The sequence below is a fragment of the Pan paniscus genome, chromosome 2 (assembly GCF_029289425.2).
Source record: "Pan paniscus chromosome 2, NHGRI_mPanPan1-v2.0_pri, whole genome shotgun sequence".
Classification (NCBI taxonomy): Eukaryota; Metazoa; Chordata; class Mammalia; order Primates; family Hominidae; genus Pan; species Pan paniscus.
Window position 1 is genome coordinate 130424094 of NC_085926.1, and position 17742 is coordinate 130441835.

General features: G+C 35.0%; 1 protein-coding gene across 3 annotated transcripts in view; it reads left to right on the forward strand.

Annotated features, from left to right (window-relative positions):
• The window catches only part of DNAJC13 (DnaJ heat shock protein family (Hsp40) member C13), a 119236-nt gene that overhangs the window by 53832 nt on the left and 47662 nt on the right, over positions 1-17742 (forward strand). For all 3 annotated transcript variants that reach the window (XR_004670727.3, XM_008976110.6, XM_003822516.6), the window contains 11 exons: positions 1301-1454; positions 4120-4223; positions 4314-4473; positions 5542-5604; positions 6687-6788; positions 8534-8638; positions 9693-9895; positions 10908-10992; positions 14629-14783; positions 15311-15356; positions 17231-17385. Coding sequence is in view for 2 of the 3 variants with exons in the window: in XM_008976110.6 (XP_008974358.2) it covers positions 1301-1454; positions 4120-4223; positions 4314-4473; positions 5542-5604; positions 6687-6788; positions 8534-8638; positions 9693-9895; positions 10908-10992; positions 14629-14783; positions 15311-15356; positions 17231-17385 (1332 nt within the window). In the remaining variant the exon portion in view is untranslated. The remainder of the gene's footprint in view (positions 1-1300; positions 1455-4119; positions 4224-4313; positions 4474-5541; positions 5605-6686; positions 6789-8533; positions 8639-9692; positions 9896-10907; positions 10993-14628; positions 14784-15310; positions 15357-17230; positions 17386-17742) is intronic.

Below are 17742 nucleotides of genomic sequence, written 5' to 3' on the forward strand. Positions count from 1 at the left end.
TCTTTTTATCTACTAATCTCACCCTTACCCTGCACCCCCTTCCTGGACACACACATACACACACACAGGACAGGGAAACAGTCATTTTGGGGAGTTTGCAAAGCTTCTTTAAGATAACTCACAGTACTCACTCTGGAAACTGACATTTCAATTATACCTTGGCCAATAAAGAAAAATATGTCCTTTGAAAACTCCCCCACACTACTTTTAAAGTATACAGTATGTATATAGTATATCCTTAAGTATATGCCTTGGATTTCTCTCTCAGTTGTGTTGCGCCCCATAGAACTTCCTTGGAACTCTGAAATGAGACTTTCTAGGAGGATTGCAGACTTGAAAGTAAGCATATGTGAAGCCCATTCATCCCCAGTTAGACTTGTGCCCAAATGTTTTACAATAATTACTCCAAGCATATGAGGAAGATACTTTGAAAATGCTCAGTCATAGCTTGGCAGTTTGCAGTATTCTTTCTTGGGTAGTCTGTAAAGTCCTAACATATATAGATTGTTGCTGATTCCATATGCTTTACCCAGAAGTCCAGCAGTTCTTATCTCCCCAACCTAAAGTTTTGTATCTGACAAGAGAATTGTGGTGTTTTTTTTTTTGTTTTTTGTTTTTTTGTTTTTTGAGATGGAGTCTCACCCCGTCGCCCAGGCTGGAGTGCAATGGCGTGATCTTGGCTCACTGCAACCTCTGCCTCCCGAGTTCAAGCGACTCTCCAGCCTCAGCCTCACAAGTAGCTTGGATTACAGGCGTGTGCCACCATACCCAGCTAATTTTTTGTATTTTTAGTAGAGATGGGGTTTCACCATGTTGGCCAGGGTGATCTCGAACTCCTGACCTCATGATCCTCCTGCCTCGGCCTCCCAAAGTGCTGAGATTACAGGTGGGAGCCACTGCACCTGGCCAGTAGAATTGTTTTCTGACTGAAATTTGTATTAGCAATAAACATTGAAGTTGAAATATCAGGTGTTTTTTTTTTAATTCACACAGATTTGTTTCATAGTTTAGGTTCCTTTTTTTCCTCAACTTTTTATTATGAAAACTTTCAAACATACAAAAGGTAAAAGAATTTTGCAGTGAATATCTGTATACCTACCACCAAGATTCTGTCATTAATGTTTTACTCTACTTCCTTTACACAGATTTTATTTTCTTTACTTACATTTGCTAAAATCTATTCCCCCCCGCCTTTTTTTTTTTTTTTTTTTTTGCTTATTATAAGGTCAGTAAGGGATATTTATAGATTTTTTAAAATGCTTAGTGCATCCTGCTATTTCCTCATTATATGTATGTCTAGGTTTGGTCAAGACCATGCCAGGTCAAACCTTATTTGGAATTTCAAAACACGAGAAGAACTGAAAGATACTCTTGAATCTGAAATGAGAGCATTTAATATTGACAGAGAACTTGGAAGTGCAAATGTGATCTCCTGGAACCACCATGAGTTTGAGGTAAAGTTTGATTTTTCCAGTATATTAATCTTAAAAAATAAAGCATGTACTATTTGGGGAGTGATTTTTTAAAAAAAATTTGTAATTACATATCTTGTCTTTACCTTTCCCCCTTTAATGTTATGTAGGAAATACTGGAAAACTTTATTCTTTGTGTCAGACAAAAATTAAAAAATTTTGTTTAGTAACTTAGCTTTGTACCTGAGAATCATGTAAGAATTTTAATAAATTTGATTCTATGCATTCCAAATCTGTTCTTTCCTTTTTTCTTTTTTTTTTCCATTTCTGGGACCTTTGAGTTCTTTTTTCATTGAAACATACCCTGTTTGCCTTGTTCCTTGTAACTTGTTTGATTTTTTTGTGTGTTAATTGATTCTGAATGTGACCATATATTGCTGTTCTATTAAAATATTGATGTGAAGAGCAGGAGAAACAAGATGGTGGTAGTAGGTAATTTTATACGTGTGGGTGTATATATAATTGAAGTATATTATAAGCATATACAATTTAAACTATTATAGCTTTAAATTTGAACATGTGAGTGATCCTGCGGGCTTTGATCTTTAACCCAGTTGCATTTCCATATTCCATTTGGATATGCTCATTCTCTTCTTAGCAAAATGAAAAACTTGTCTTTACTTTGTTTTGGGAGTCCGTATTCTGCTAGATTTTCTCCTTTTTCACTGTCTACTTCTCAAGTCTTCTTTACTCATTTTGCTTCATCTCGCTGACCACTAAATGTTGGCTGGCTCCAAAGTTTCAGTTCTTTAAATCATTAAGTTTCATGGCTTTAAATATTTTTATTTTCTTTTATTTTTTATTTTTCTGAGACACGACCTTGCTTTATTGCATAGGCTAGACTGCAGTGGTGCCATCTTGGCTCACTGCAGCCTCTGCCTCATTGGCTCAAGCAATCCTTCCACCTTCGCCTCCCCAGTAGGTTGGACCAGAGGCTTGCACCACCATGCCTAGCTAATTTTTGTATTTTTTATGGAGACGAGGTTTCACCATGTTGCCCAGTCTGGCTTTTTATTTGCTGATACCTTCCAGATTTTTATCTCTTGCTTCGACTTTTAGCCCTAGACTTCATGCTTCTATCTCATAATTGGATATCTGATAAGTATCTAGAACTTTTCTCCAAAATTGTGCTCTTGTTCTTCCCGAGCCTACTTCTCTTACAGTCTTTATGATCTTAGATAATGACTACTCCTTATTTTCTAGTGAAAACCCTTTACATTATCTTTTATATCAAGTTTTTTAGCAAATTCCATACAGTGCACCTTCAAAATTTATTTAGACCTTCTTGCTTTTAGATTGCAACAATGTCACTGCTTCTACTCTTGCCTCCCTGGAATCTGTTATCAACATAGCAGGGTTACCTTGTTAAATAGCAAGCACATCATTTCTGTGCTCAAACCCTTGGTGCTCTTGTGGTTTCCCATCTCAGTTAAAATCTGAGTCCTTAAAATGACTTAAAAGCCAGCATCTGTGTAACCCCCAATGCTAAGCATTGTTTCTTTTATCTCATATCCTACTCCTCCCTCTCTCACACTCTGTTCCAGCCAAATAGGCTTCTTAGAAAACACCAAATTCACGTTCTTGCCTCAAGGTCGTCTTATTTGGTGTTTCCTCTGCTTAGAATAAGGGTTTTCCACAGATAGCCTCATAACCTGTTTTCTTATCTTCAGATCTTTTGAATGTCGTTATCTGGGTGGGCCTTCCCTGGATACCTTGTTTAAAAATGCAGCCCCTTTTATACATACACACATATTTACATACACATTCTCTCTGCCTATCCCCATTTCCTGCTTTATTTTACTCTGTAGTACTTACTGTCACCCAACTATCAAATATATTTCACTTTTTTACAGGCTTCACCTGTGAGCGCAGAAACCTTTGTTTGTTCAACTGCTGCGTCTCCAGTGCCTGGAATAGTACATGGCACACAGTATATGCTTAATAGAAATTGAATAAATTGAATGCTTAGACTTTATATAGAAAATGAAATGAAGATATATATTTGGTTTTATATAATTTATATTTTTAGAAATCTATTATTTTAGACTTCGGAAAAAGAAGTTTGATCTGGGAATTCCTTTTTATAATTGCCTGAAATCTTTCCTTGAGACACACAGCCTGAGTGCAAGCATAGTGGTGCTGCCCCAACTCCTGATCTTTGACTTTGCCCTCATTTATCACCTCAATGTAGTAGCATGGGGTGATTTGACATAGAAGGAATTCTTTACGAAAATGTAAAAGGTAGTTGTTGTGTTGGTTTTACGTCTGGCACATCACCAGGGATAGAGCTGTGGGATAGAGGGAAGACCTGAAGTAGTGTATGTGTGTTGAGCAAATCATGTGTGATGCAGGACCATCTACTCCTTGCTTTTTTATGGCAAACCCAGTAGGGAATAAAGCAGATTTTATTCCTCCTTTTTTAATTGACACCACATAGTGCTGTGATAGTTTTTATCAGCAAGTCTTACATTTATAAAATTGGTATGTAATTCTCAGCATTTAGCTAAAATAGTCATGTTAACAATATTGAATTAACAGGTATTTTAAGAAATAAGTTTTGAACAGAAAGAATTATAAGAAACAATTATTAGAAATCGCCAAAATCTATTGTAAACTAAAATAGTGTAATTTGCTTTTGTTTATGAAGGTTAAATATGAGTGCCTGGCAGAGGAAATTAAAATAGGAGACTATTACCTGAGATTACTATTGGAGGAAGATGAGAATGAAGAAAGTGGATCAATTAAGAGATCGTGAGCTACTCTGTATATCCTGTTGCATTTGTTTTCACTGTTGGTTTCATGGCTATTTCTATAGTGAACTTTTTTTTTTTTTAAATCTAGGTATGAATTTTTCAATGAGCTTTATCATCGCTTCTTGCTCACCCCAAAAGTAAACATGAAGTGTTTATGTTTACAAGCCCTTGCTATTGTTTATGGCAGATGTCACGAAGAAATAGGACCTTTTACAGATACCAGATATATCATTGGAATGTTAGAGAGGGTAAGGATATCATTTAAGGAAATTACTATTTGATAGTGTCACTAGGGTATGTGTTAAATTTTAAAAACTAAATTTAAATTCTGTTTGATCACATTATTACTGTAACTTTCTGCATTCATTTTTCTGTAATTTATACTTATTTAAATCTGAGATGAATAGGAAAATGAATAATGGGTTAGAATTTGTCCATGTCACTTTATGTGTTTCAGTTACTGTTTTCAAATGACTTTGGTTGACCTACTTGTCAGTCTTTAAGTATGGATGAGTTGGACAGGTGTATAAAAGAAATGGTGACTTGTAGAGTTGTATGTACCTTTGATTTTCCATTTTGGAAAAATCTTAATTGATGCTACCATACTAAATTTAGAAGTGTGAAGATAGTAAAAACCTTTTAAAACTACAATGCTACCCTTCCAAAAAAGAAACCTTGAGTTAGCACTTTACAAAAAATTTTATACAGTTTGTCAAATAAAAAAATTAGTGGACGTGGTGGCATGTACCTGGTGGTTCACCTGGAAGTAGGAGGATCACTTGAACCCAGGAGGTTGAGGCTGCAGTGAGCTATGATCACACTCCAGCCTGGATGACAGAGCAAGACCTTGTCTCAAAAAAAATTTTTTTATTTTAAGAATTTGTCATTTAACATTTGAACATGGTGGAGGGGACAAATTAATCAATTCATCATGCAGCTCATTTGATTGCTGCCTGTTTGTTGCAGTGTATATGTTTTATACTTTCTTTTGTGTTTACATCCTTTTACTTCAAGTATCATTTGGACCAATTATTTCACTTACTTCAATTTTTACTTATCTCCTTAAAGCTATATATTAATCTGATGACTTTAAAATGTCTGCCTTTCTAGGGAGATTAGACAAGTTATATAAAGAATGTAATTTTCAGGATTCATTAAGGAATTGCAATAATTGACAGACTTCTATGATTTTTCTCCTTAATGTTTATAAAATGGCATTACTTCTTATGGGCTGTTGGTTGATTTTGTCTAGTAATAGTAATACCTTAATTTTTATTTCTATTCACTTCTGACCAGATTCTCATTTATTTCAATAGTGCACAGATAAACTTGAACGAGATAGGTTGATTCTCTTCCTTAACAAGTTGATCCTTAATAAGGTACAGTAGTTTCGCATACATACTTTGTTATTTCCAAGTCATATAAGTATGTAAGATAAACTCACAGTTGGAGTTGATTATCCAGGGAGTGTTCTTTTCTGTCTTCTCCTTTTTAGACAGAAAGTTCTGTGTGCTCTAATCTCCTGGAGGGAGAGGTTTTTGTCAGTATTCCCTGTATAGTCTGTCTTAATATTGTGGGTGCAGAATGAATTAATGATAATAAAATTCTGAATGACGAATAATGGATGACTTTTAATACATTAAAATGATTTTTAATAATAAAAATTAGCTTATTTTTCTTTAGGGACTCTTTAGGGTTAAATTTTAAGTAAAATATATGCTTGACATAAAATGGAAAGTCTTTATCAGTGTACATTTTGTTGATAAAAAGTAATTGGAAGTTATAAGATTAGTCATTTTACTCTGTATTTTCTTTTTAAAGACATTTTAATAGGTTCATGCTCATTTCAAACGAGGAATTCACAGTTGTAATATATAACATTAATTCACAATTTATGTTGAAGTGTAAGCGGATTTTCATTTCTTAAAACTTTGATACTAATACCAATTTGCATAGTTTTATTCTTACGTAATGCAAATGTTTTAAACTGAAGTGTAATTATGAGTACAAAGAAATTTTAATTGAAATTATAGTCTCTTAACTTCTAAGAAATTACCAGTTATTTTAAGTTTATGAAAACAAACTGGAACATTAAAAGATTTCTTAATATAGCAGACTTTATTTCTGATATAGAATAATCTGTTTATTAAAAAGACCTTGACAGAATAATTGTAAAACCAGAGGTGGTTTTTTCCTCAGAATATATTTAAGTAAAAATTCTTAAGTGATCTCTTTGTAATATAGTTTTGCCCTTTTAATCAATTGGAATTCAGGTTCCTTGAACACAAAATGCTGAAAAGACCAAGTAATACCAGTCGTATCACTTATTTCCAAAGATTCCAAACATTCTTTTCTTCGAGGACCTTGTAGGTGGTAGTGCCTATTGGGAAAGGTACTATTGGGATAGGTTTTAGGTTATGAAAAATGTTTAGATTATGAAAAAAATGTTTTCCTCTTCCAGAAAAATGTTAAGGATCTCATGGATTCAAATGGAATAAGAATCCTCGTGGACTTGCTTACCCTTGCACATCTCCATGTAAGCCGAGCTACAGTACCACTGCAAGTACGTATCCTTGTTTACGTTTTACAAATTTAATGTTCTTTGAGTATAATTTTGGAGGCAAAAGAATCATAGAAATCTGAAAATATGTGGTCACACACTTATTTCTCCAGTAATTACAGTAGTACTAGTTCTCAGAGATTTCACACAGAAGATGTGAAACCACTGTAAGAACGATCCAAAATGGACAGTAACGATTGAGTTTTATTTTGTCAATTAAAGTAACTGTATCTCTAATATGGCTTATCTTGAGGCAATGTGACTTTTAGGATATAAATTGAATTCATTAGATATGTAAATAGTACTTTTAACATTGTCAAGCAGTAAGAATATGCTTTGCCTTAAAGGAGTCTGGACACCTTCTTGATACCAGCCAAGAGGACTGATACTTAACTTATAGAAGAATCTATCCTTAGCTCATTTGATGTTTTTGGTGTTTTAATTTCCTGATGTAAGGAGATGTGTCATGTTAGATTTCGTGTGAATTGTGTCCGAAAGTGCTATTTGAGTATTTAGTATATGGCGTATTCTGTTATATACCATTACAACAGGTACTGTTCTGGTACACATACAATACATTAACTTTTTGAATCCCCCAACAGCCCTTTGAGGTGGTTACTATCCACATTTTACAGATGAGGAAACTAAGGAACACAGAGGCTATCTTGCCCAAGGTCACCTGATAAGTGGCAGAGCTAGAGTTAAGACCCAGAAGTCTATATGCTCATAACAACTTTGCTGTACCTCTCTATGAAAGCTGATAATTATGGCAGTATTTAAAAACATGTTATTTCATTCTCCAGGAAGGTGATTGTAAGAAAAAGAACAGGCCAGGCACAGTGGCTCACACTGGTAATCCCAGCACTTTGGGAGGCTGAGGCGGGAGGATCACTTGAACTCAGGAGTTCAAGACCAGCCTAAGCAAATTGGCAAAACCTGTCTTGACAAAAACAAAAAGCCAGATGTGGTGGCACACACCTGTAGTCCCAGCTACTTGAGGGGCTAAGGCAGGAGGATTGCATGAGCCTGGGAAGTCAAGGCTGCAGTGAGGCATTTTTGTGCCATTGCACTCCAGGCTAGGTAACAAAGTAAGACCCTGTCTCAAAAAAGAAAGACAAAGAACATAACCATGTTGTGATAAAATAACCCAACTACATAAACATTTTAACCTAGATTCTTGTAAAACATTGATAGAGAACATTGTAAGAATTATTTGTAGTAAGGGTAATAGATATTAAATTGAGACTATATAAAACCACTGAAAACTAACTTTGCTGTTAGCATTTTAATGCTTTGATCTCAGATACTTATTGGAACTCTTAGTTGGAGTGAGTTTTTCCCCCGAAATAACTTTAATATTTTGAGCATTGTTGCTTAAGATTAATGATATGTATCTATTTACATAACTATTTGCAATATTCTTTGCTACTAAAATGTTAGTGTCCTCGGTATTTATTAATGACCATGGGGAGTGTAGATGTCACTGAATTTAGCTTAGATTGCTGAATGTGAACTTAAGAAACCATTTACTTCAAATATATATTAAGAAGGAAATAGTTTTTTTGGACTGTTAGGTTAGGCATTTTGTCCTAAACTCTTAAATCTTAAAATAAGGTCACTTAAACTTTCAGGTTAACTTTTAAAGGGATATAAACCCCTCCAAAGTACTGCTGTGCAACTTTGTTTTACGACATCTGGTCTTTTAGATTTCTGCCTTGGAAAATAATTTAAATCTTTTTTAAACTTAGAGCAATGTAATTGAAGCTGCTCCAGATATGAAAAGAGAGAGTGAAAAGGAATGGTATTTTGGCAACGCAGACAAAGAAAGGAGTGGCCCGTATGGATTTCATGAGGTATGTATCTTGGAGATACTTTTGGTGAAGGTCTCAGCATTTCTTATGCCCTCCTGCTTAGCACTTACAGAGGTGTGGAATATTTTAAAGCTGTCATTTAAATTCCTGTTATTAGCTCCAAGGGCCCTGCAACTCAGTGTCCACATGAAAAATGGAGAACCAAACATACATATAAAATTATGCCTTCAAACCTTGTTTAAAAGCTGTTGTTATGGAGGTAGCACTCAGGTTTTTAGTGATTTTTATGTAATAATTTCTGGCTGGGTGTAGTGGCTTACACCTGTAATTCCGGCACTGTGGGAGGATCGCTTGAAGCCGGGAGTTCAAGACCAGCCTGAGCAACATAGCAAGAGACTATCTTTGTTAAAATAAAAAATAATTAGCTAAGCATGGTGGTGCATGCCTATAGTGTCAGCTACTTGAGAGGCTGAGGTGGGAGGATCGCTTGAGTCCAGGAGGTTGAGACTGCAGTAAGCCATGATCACACCACTGCAATCCAGCCTGGGCAATGAATAGCGAGACCCTATCTCCAAAAAAGAAAAAAAAAAAAAGCTATCTTAGTACTTACGTCAAACTATAATGTTTCTATATGGTATGAATAAGTAAGTTTTAATATGCAGTCTAAAATTCATTGAAAATTATTCAGTCCAAGAGCTAAGGACAGTTTTCCTCTTTATCTTGATACTTGATCCTGCCTCTTATCTTCAGCCTCCCAGGCTCATTTCGAATTGGGCAAAGATAGTTTTATGGAGGACCAACCGTTCTGCTCTAGTATAATTTGATTATTTAGCACTCCACCTGTCATTTTTACTCTTTCCAGTATTCTTTATGCTCTGCAGGTTGGCCAGGTGGTGGGTTTTTTTTTTTTTTTTTTTTTTTTTGTATTAACCAAATTTGGGTTCCTAAAGGCCTGTCAACAAAACTTATTTTTTCTAAAATAGTGTACTTGCATGTTTGTTTCATAATTTAGTATGTATTTACTATAAAGTAGAAAACATTAGTGAGGTTTTTCATTTTATTTTGTCTGTTTGTAATAATGCCTTCCATCCATTAGATGCAAGAATTGTGGACCAAAGGAATGTTAAATGCAAAAACCAGATGCTGGGCTCAAGGCATGGATGGATGGCGACCACTTCAGTCCATACCCCAGCTTAAGTGGTGTCTCTTAGCCAGTGGACAGGCTGTCCTGAATGAAACTGACCTTGCTACCCTTATATTGAACATGTTGATCACAATGTGTGGATATTTTCCAAGCAGGTAAAATGTAATTGAATGTTTCCATGGATAATTGATATGCTTCCTTAGTAACAGCATAGAATCAGTCTGGTGTTTTAAAACAAAGATGTCCTATTTATGGCCTTGGAGGAATGCTGTTTTGACCCTTGGAATTTTTTGAAACAGATATAAAGAATTTGCAAATTATATTAATAAAGTTGCTAAAAAAGCAACTTTCTCTGGGAGATTTGAAATAATGTTACAAAACTGAGACTTACAATAGTAACAATTTTATAATTTATGTGAATTGGTGTTAATGTTTTGAATTACACATACTGCAGTCCATAGACAGTGGTGAATGCCAGCTGTTGATCTGACACGCTAGCTATTTCTGCTATAGAAGGCAAGTGTAGGCCCATGTCTTGCCCCACTTGACCAGTGAAGGTGAGAATTTGTTCTCCAAGTCATAAGTATAACACTTGCATGTAACTTTTTAATCTTTATGAAATAATTACATATAAATCATTTTGATTCATTACTGTACTAAAGATATCTTGTGATGGAAATTACTGAGAAACTGTAACATTTTAAAACACTTGAAGTTTTCATGGTTCCAGTTGGACTCAAAATTATACAGTTAGTATTTAGAAATAAGGTAGCATTAAAATTAAAGCTATACTTGGAAAATACCAAACATAGTTAAATCAAGGTTTAAATTTATGTAACAAAGTTTGATAAGCCCTTTGGGGGAAAATACCCACTGACAGTGTGTTGGACAACACCAAGTTTAATCAATTAAATAATAAATAAGAGTCTTTGGCTCTTCTAGGGTACTGTTTTTCAAGGAAATCTTATGGAAGGAAATGAAGTCATATTAAGCAGCCAAATAGATTTAAACCAAAATACCTAATCATGTTCCCAGCTGTATGAGAGCTTAGTCTTCATTAACAAAAAAGTAAGGTAACCTGCTTCATGCCTAGTAGAATGTCGTATGCTCTGAACATACAAATTTTAATAAATATGTTAAATGTTGACGTGAGAAAATGTTTTCTAGGGATCAAGACAATGCCATCATTCGGCCTCTACCCAAAGTGAAAAGACTGCTATCAGATAGCACTTGCCTTCCCCATATTATTCAGGTGAGTTATGTAATCAAACTAGGAGCAATTTTAAGAATCATTTTCTCTTAATTTTATTATCAGTACCAGTCTTTGTTTTGTTGCAGTCTATTCCATTTTCAAAAAGCCTAAATAGGCCAGGTGTGGAGTCTCACACCTCCAATCCCAGCACTTTGGGAGGCTGAGGCGGGAGGGTTGCTTGAGTCAAGGAGTTCGAGACCACTTTGGTCAACATAGGAAGACCCCATCTCTACAAAAAATAAATAAATAAATAAAGTAAATGGCCGCCAGGCATGATGGCACATGTCTGTAGTCCCTGCCCCTCGGGAGGCTGAGGTGGGAGGATTGTTTGATCCCAGGAGTTTGAGGCTGCAGTGAGCTGTGATCATGCCACCGCACTCCAGCCTGGGCAAAAGAGCAAGACCTTGTCTCAAAAAGAAAAGAAAAAAGCCTGTACTTTGAATTACATTCATTTCACTTAATTTTTTATTATTTTTATTTTTTTGAGACAGTCTTGCTCTGTTGCCCAGGCTGAAGTGCAGTGGCAGGATCTTGACCCAGTCCAACCTTCGCCTCCCATGTTCAGATGATTCTCTTGGCTCAGCCTCCCGAGTAGCTGGGATTACAGGCATGTGCCACCACACCCAGCTACTTTGTTTGTATTTTTAGTAGAGCAGGGGTTTCACCATGTTGACCAGGCTGTTCTCAAACTCCTGGCCTCAAATGATCCATCCACCTTGGCCTCCTAAAGTGCTGGGATTACAGGCATGAGCCACTGCACCCAGCTATTTCACTTACTCTTGAGTTGCTGAATATGCTGTGGAAGATTGAGCCTAAACACGAGAAGTTTCTAGATTCCAGAATTGTGCTAAAAGAGTTTTATTTATTACCTATTTTTAAAATCACACCACTTTAATATCTGAAAAGTGATTTATTCCAGTTTGTGGTGTATGTTGATGTTGTTAAGACTACTGGGAGGTACACCAGCAGGCCACAGGGGTGGACTTGGTTCATATCTTAAGAAGTAATCACAGCAGTCTCACTAGCTTCTGCCGTAGATTTTGACTATTCTTAGTTATGTTTTCATTGATACCAGTGATTCAAAGCATTGAGTTGGTATTAATCTAGGATACACCAAAATATCTTTTTCTTTTGCGTTATTCTGCTTTTTTGGAATTAAGCTATTTAAACTTCAGATTAACATTAAACCCAAGTAAGTCAGGTCCTAGACATTTCAGGCAAATATTTCTATTAAGTTGTATGCCAGTGACTTGTGCCATTTGTACCTTTCAGTTGTACATTGGTCTGCAATGGGAAAGAAGAGTTAACTCAGTTTATATATTTTTACATTCACTTATTTACTACCTAAATGCCTATGTAAGTCATTGATGCTGAAAAAGACTTCTAAATACAGTAATGCCCTATCCTTTTTTTTTTTTTTTTTTTTTTTTTTGCCAATTTCTGTTATTTAAGCATACTCACATTTTAACATTTCTGTGCTTTTCTTTTGTGGACATTTCCATTCATATCCTTCAGTGAAAAAGCACTGCAATTATTGAGGGCTCTAAACTATTACCACATCCCCTTCCCTGTGGGGCCATGTGGCTGCATATGTGAGGTGATGCAAAGAGAGGAATTTTTTCTCCCTGATAGACCCTCTCAACATGTGGATAAAACACCACACCCAGAAGATCAACTGCTCCCATTTTTCTAAGTCTTACGAAACTGAAAGGAAAAAGTAAATACAAATGGCATTAAATTTCAGTCTAGGAAGGGATGATTAAAAAACTTTTAAGAAATGTGCTCAGCATAACATGAAGCTTGGGGGAGGGAGGCTTTCTTTTAATTAACCAAAAATTTTCAGTAATATCTGAACAAAGTGATTAAAGATACTTGTATTGATAAATCTAGCTTCGAACAGTGTGTGACTCCTATTTTTTTATATTGAGTTCAAAAATTATTTTTAAGAAGTTATTTTTGTTTTTCTTTTAATTTTTTCTATTCTGGGAGACCTGAATCATGCCAAAGCACAGTTAGGTGGCTATAGTAGTTTCTGGGAATGTTAACTTCATCGGTTGGAAAGGGATATCTGTACTTCATTTGACTTTAAGAGCAGTCATCATTTTTACCATCTGATAGAGCTTCAGAAATTTTTAGAGTAATCCAAGATACAGTGAGTAAACGTTCTAGGTTTTCTAGTATAGTGATAGTTTGAAATACTCTAGGTGTGTGTCTGTGTGTGTGCTGAATAAATGTTCTAGGTTTTCTAGTATAGTGACAAATTGAAATACGGTGGGTGGTTGGGTGTGTGTGCGTGTTTGTGTGTGTGTTTGCCACTAATTTCTGTAATGTCAAGTCTTGAACTACTGCCATTAACACTAGGGAAAATTCTATGACTGTATGTTTCCTTTTTAAAATATGTAATAGTATGAAACGCTTAATCTAAATTCCTTGTGGAATAGATAAGACACCAAAGCATAGAGAAATTTAAGTTATTTACTTAAAAGACACATAGCTGTTTAGTCTCACATATCAGTATAGAACTTTGGCCTCCTAATCTGAGCTACTCTCTTTATTGTAAATTAATTAATTAATTTTATTCATTTATTTTTTGAGACGGAGTTTTACTCTGTCGCCCAGGTTGGAGTGCAGTGGCTCAATCTCTGCTCACTGCAACCTCCGCCTCCCGGGTTTAAGCAATTCTCCTGCCTCAGCCTCCCGAGTAGCTGGGATTACAGGCACCTGCCACCATGCCCGGCTAATTTTTTGTACTTTTAGTAGAGACGGGGTTTCACCATGTTGGCCAGGCTGGTCTTGAACTCCTGACCTTGTGATCCGCCCGCCTCAGGCCCCCAAAGTGCTGGGATTACAGGCGTGAGCCACCATGCCTGGCTGTAATTTTTTTTTTTTTTTTTTTTTTTTTTTTTTTTTTTTTTTTTACTGGGAGCATTTGACCCCGAATTGAGGATTCACTGGAAGCAAGTGTTTTATAGAAAATTGGAACAACACCTTTATTAAGCTTCGTAGATAAAACGTATTAAATGTTTATGAAAAGTTTATTCATAGCAATTCTGTATGGTTTTTAATTAGCCCAGATTTATTAGAGTAATCCCAGAAATTCCCTTCAGTATTTCTAGCTCAAATTTCTAGAGGCCACATCTTTTGGTACTTCCTGGTAGCAGATGTACTACCTGATACTTGTTTACCCTCTTGCCTGTTACCTGCACTTCTGGATCTACCTTTTAGGCTGTTTTATTGATCATTATTTTCTGCTCTGCTCCTTGAGTTCTCAAGAAGCCTTCAGCGGATTCTTGTGTCAGCTCAGCTGAGTTGAAACAAACCGAGAAGTCTTTTTAGGAAGATTCTTGCACAAGAAGCAATGTTACCTGTAATGTTATGACAAAACTAGCTTCAGGCATGTTTGGGCTTTTCTGAATACATTTTGATCAATTCTCAATTGATTTTCTGCATTAAATGTTGTAGAATGAATCATTTTTCAAATCTGTTGTGGGTCTGGTAGATGAGCTTACTGACTCCCATGGGTTTTTATTTTATAATTTACATAAGGAGCTATAACGTCAGCATATGAGATAAAAACCCTAAAGTGATGATGCAGGTTTTTTACAACCCAATAAAAACATTTTAATTTTTTTTCAGCTACTGCTGACCTTTGACCCTATCCTTGTTGAGAAGGTTGCTATTTTGTTATACCATATCATGCAAGATAACCCACAGTTACCCCGCCTTTATCTGAGTGGAGTATTTTTCTTTATCATGATGTACACAGGTTCCAATGTGCTTCCTGTTGCTCGGTAAGAACTTTAAGGGTAATCTATTTAAAAGTATTATTTGAATTTTATATGGATGGACTGATTTAATTGAATTCTTTGTGAGTACCTTATTGCTTTTATTAAAATTATAATTGTAAAGGCTATTTAAGTACATATCTAAAGAGTTGGAAAGTAGAAGAATGGGGGAAAATTACTCAGAATTGTACCACTATTCCACATCTAGCATAAGAATGTATTATCTAGTATTGAAGTATGTATTTAATAAAACTATATTCATATTGTACATGCAGTTTCACATTTTGCTTTCTTAAAGTTTAATAATTTTTTTATATTGTCACATAGCTTTAATATGACTACACTTTAAAAATCTTTCTAGTTCATTTAAGTTCTTGTCTTATTCAGAAATTAAATAATTTGGGAATATGGATTTATGTGAGTTGCCATTTGTGAGTTTTATTTAGCTATAAAAGATCTAGTCTTTAGAAAACTAAGGTTACAAAAACTAAATCGGTTTCTATATCTGATAGATAATTCATTTTTCTTTCTAGATTTTTGAAATACACACATACCAAACAGGCTTTCAAGTCAGAAGAGGTAAGCCAGGTTAATCCTCTGAATACTTAACCCTGGGTAAGCTGTTTTGGCACTATAAAGTTTCCTGAGCTGTGTATTATGTTTACTAGATTATAAGTACTTGAGGGTAGGTATTGTTTTATTCTGTTCTTACATTGTTTGTGGTACCTTGCACATATAAAGTCTAAGCTAATATTTTTAAAGGAAAATAAATGTTGCTGACTCATTAGACTTAATATTGAAATTGCAGCTATGAACTATAGCCTGACACCTCCATGAATATAAGTTGTTCCCTTTGTATAAAGTTTAGATTAGTGATTTTTGTAAATAATTCATTATGTACCTGAGTCTTACATCGTCAGCTAAGATTCAGGAAGACTTCAGCCTTTTTGTTCAGATCCCAAAGTGGCAGAAGTGCTAGGTTTCTTTTTTGAAGCTGCTCCATGTTTCACATGCTTTCATTTTACTGTGGGGTTAAGCTGGGAATTAAAAAAAAAAAGACTTATTTAGGTAGTTTTGACAATCTAAACTTAATGCCTACATTTTACAAAGAGATATTTATTGTTAAAATGAAACTGAAGGGTGTTTTGAAATATGTTCAGCTTTTCATGGAGCATGGACTTTTTTTTGGGTCATATCAAGCAGAATAAGAAACCAAAACCAGACCACTGTTGAGAAGACTAACCAAGGAATGTTGCACCACCTTGACAATGGACACTAAATTATATGTTTTATAGAGCAGCCAATGAAGCCCTAGAAAGTGACCCATTTGTCTAATATTAAAGATACCCGTGGCAGCATAATTTCCACAGCTTTTTACAAATAGAAAATGAGAATATAAACAAGTTAAAAAAGTCTCTAATGATAGTACCTTAATGTAGTATTAGACATTTGGGCATTCTTTTTCTTCCTTTATTTCTGTGCCATTATGCATATTGTAATTTTTTCCAAATTTATTAGAAATGATTTGTATCATTTCAGCTAACAGTATTTTGAATAATTATAGCAAAACAGTGTTTATAGCACAAGTCTGGATGTATGAATTACCAAATAATAGTATCGAAGAATACAACTAGCAATTCTTTACCCAAAAGTTTAACAGATAGTGAATTTGTTACTCTTATTAGCAGAAAGCCTGAAAATATTCATCTTCTAATTTGTCTTTGCACCACATGATAAAACAATGTTTGGGTTTTTCCCCTTGTCTCTTTGGTTTATCCTAGAGAAGTAAAATGTCTTAAATTTGCCTAGAAGGAAATAAGAAAAGCATTTATTTGTATAAATCCTAGCTAGCCCTTGGGATTTTATTTCCATTGAGTAAAGAAATGAGTTTAAAATTTAGTATGATCATTATCCTGACTCCATTTGGCCTGCCAGAGGATATGGACTTTGCAAAGCAGTTAATTATAATTACTTTAAGTAGAAATTCTCCATCTAAATCCTAGCTACATTTCACGAGGACAGGCTCTTAATGATCTTCTGAACTTATTTTTGAAAACAGAAGCAAGTACAGGTGGGACCTACAGCCAACAATATAATGCAGGATAATTGATGTAAATCTTCTTGGGATATTCCTTCTGTTATCCATTACTGTTACACATGGTCAAAGGCCAGTCGTCCTAAATAATATTGGCAGCTTGTGACACTTAAAGCTAAGACTGCTGCAGGGCCAGAGGCTGTTGGTTCTGCCTTAGAGCTCATGCCAAGCCAGTTTGTACCAGATACCTTCCACTTCATATTTTGCTGTGTTTCCATCTACATTCCCAAAGCATAAAAGCAATTTGTTCCAATTGTGTTCTTTTCTTAAAGTGTTCTCTAACCATAAATCATTTATTAGAAAATTGAAAGTTAACTTTAGTGTTTTTGACTACCTTTTGTTTTGTTTTGTTTTGAAGACAAAAGGACAAGATATTTTTCAGAGAAGTATACTTGGGCACATTCTACCTGAAGCAATGGTTTGTTACTTAGAAAATTATGAACCTGAAAAGTTTTCTGAGATTTTTCTAGGAGAATTTGATACTCCAGAAGCAATCTGGAGCAGTGAAATGAGGTAAATAACCAGTTGGCTGATTGATTTGTATTTTATAATTAAGTCTTTGCTGCTCGCCATCTGCTTTGACTTCTGTTAAAAGAAATGTTTTCACTAGGTTTATAATCTAAAATGACAGTAATCATTGATGCCAAATCAAATGATGGATTTTGATAAGGCCTTAAGGTTTTCTCTATTCTAATAAGATTTGACAAAATTGCTATTACCTTAATAGAGCTTTATATAATGGTAGGGCCTACCAACCGCTGGTACTTCTTAAATCAGTTTATAGAACTCGTAAGGTTTTAGGTAATGAACTGATTATATATATATAGGGAATTGGGGTAAAATCAAGACATACCTCTGGGTATTTGGAAG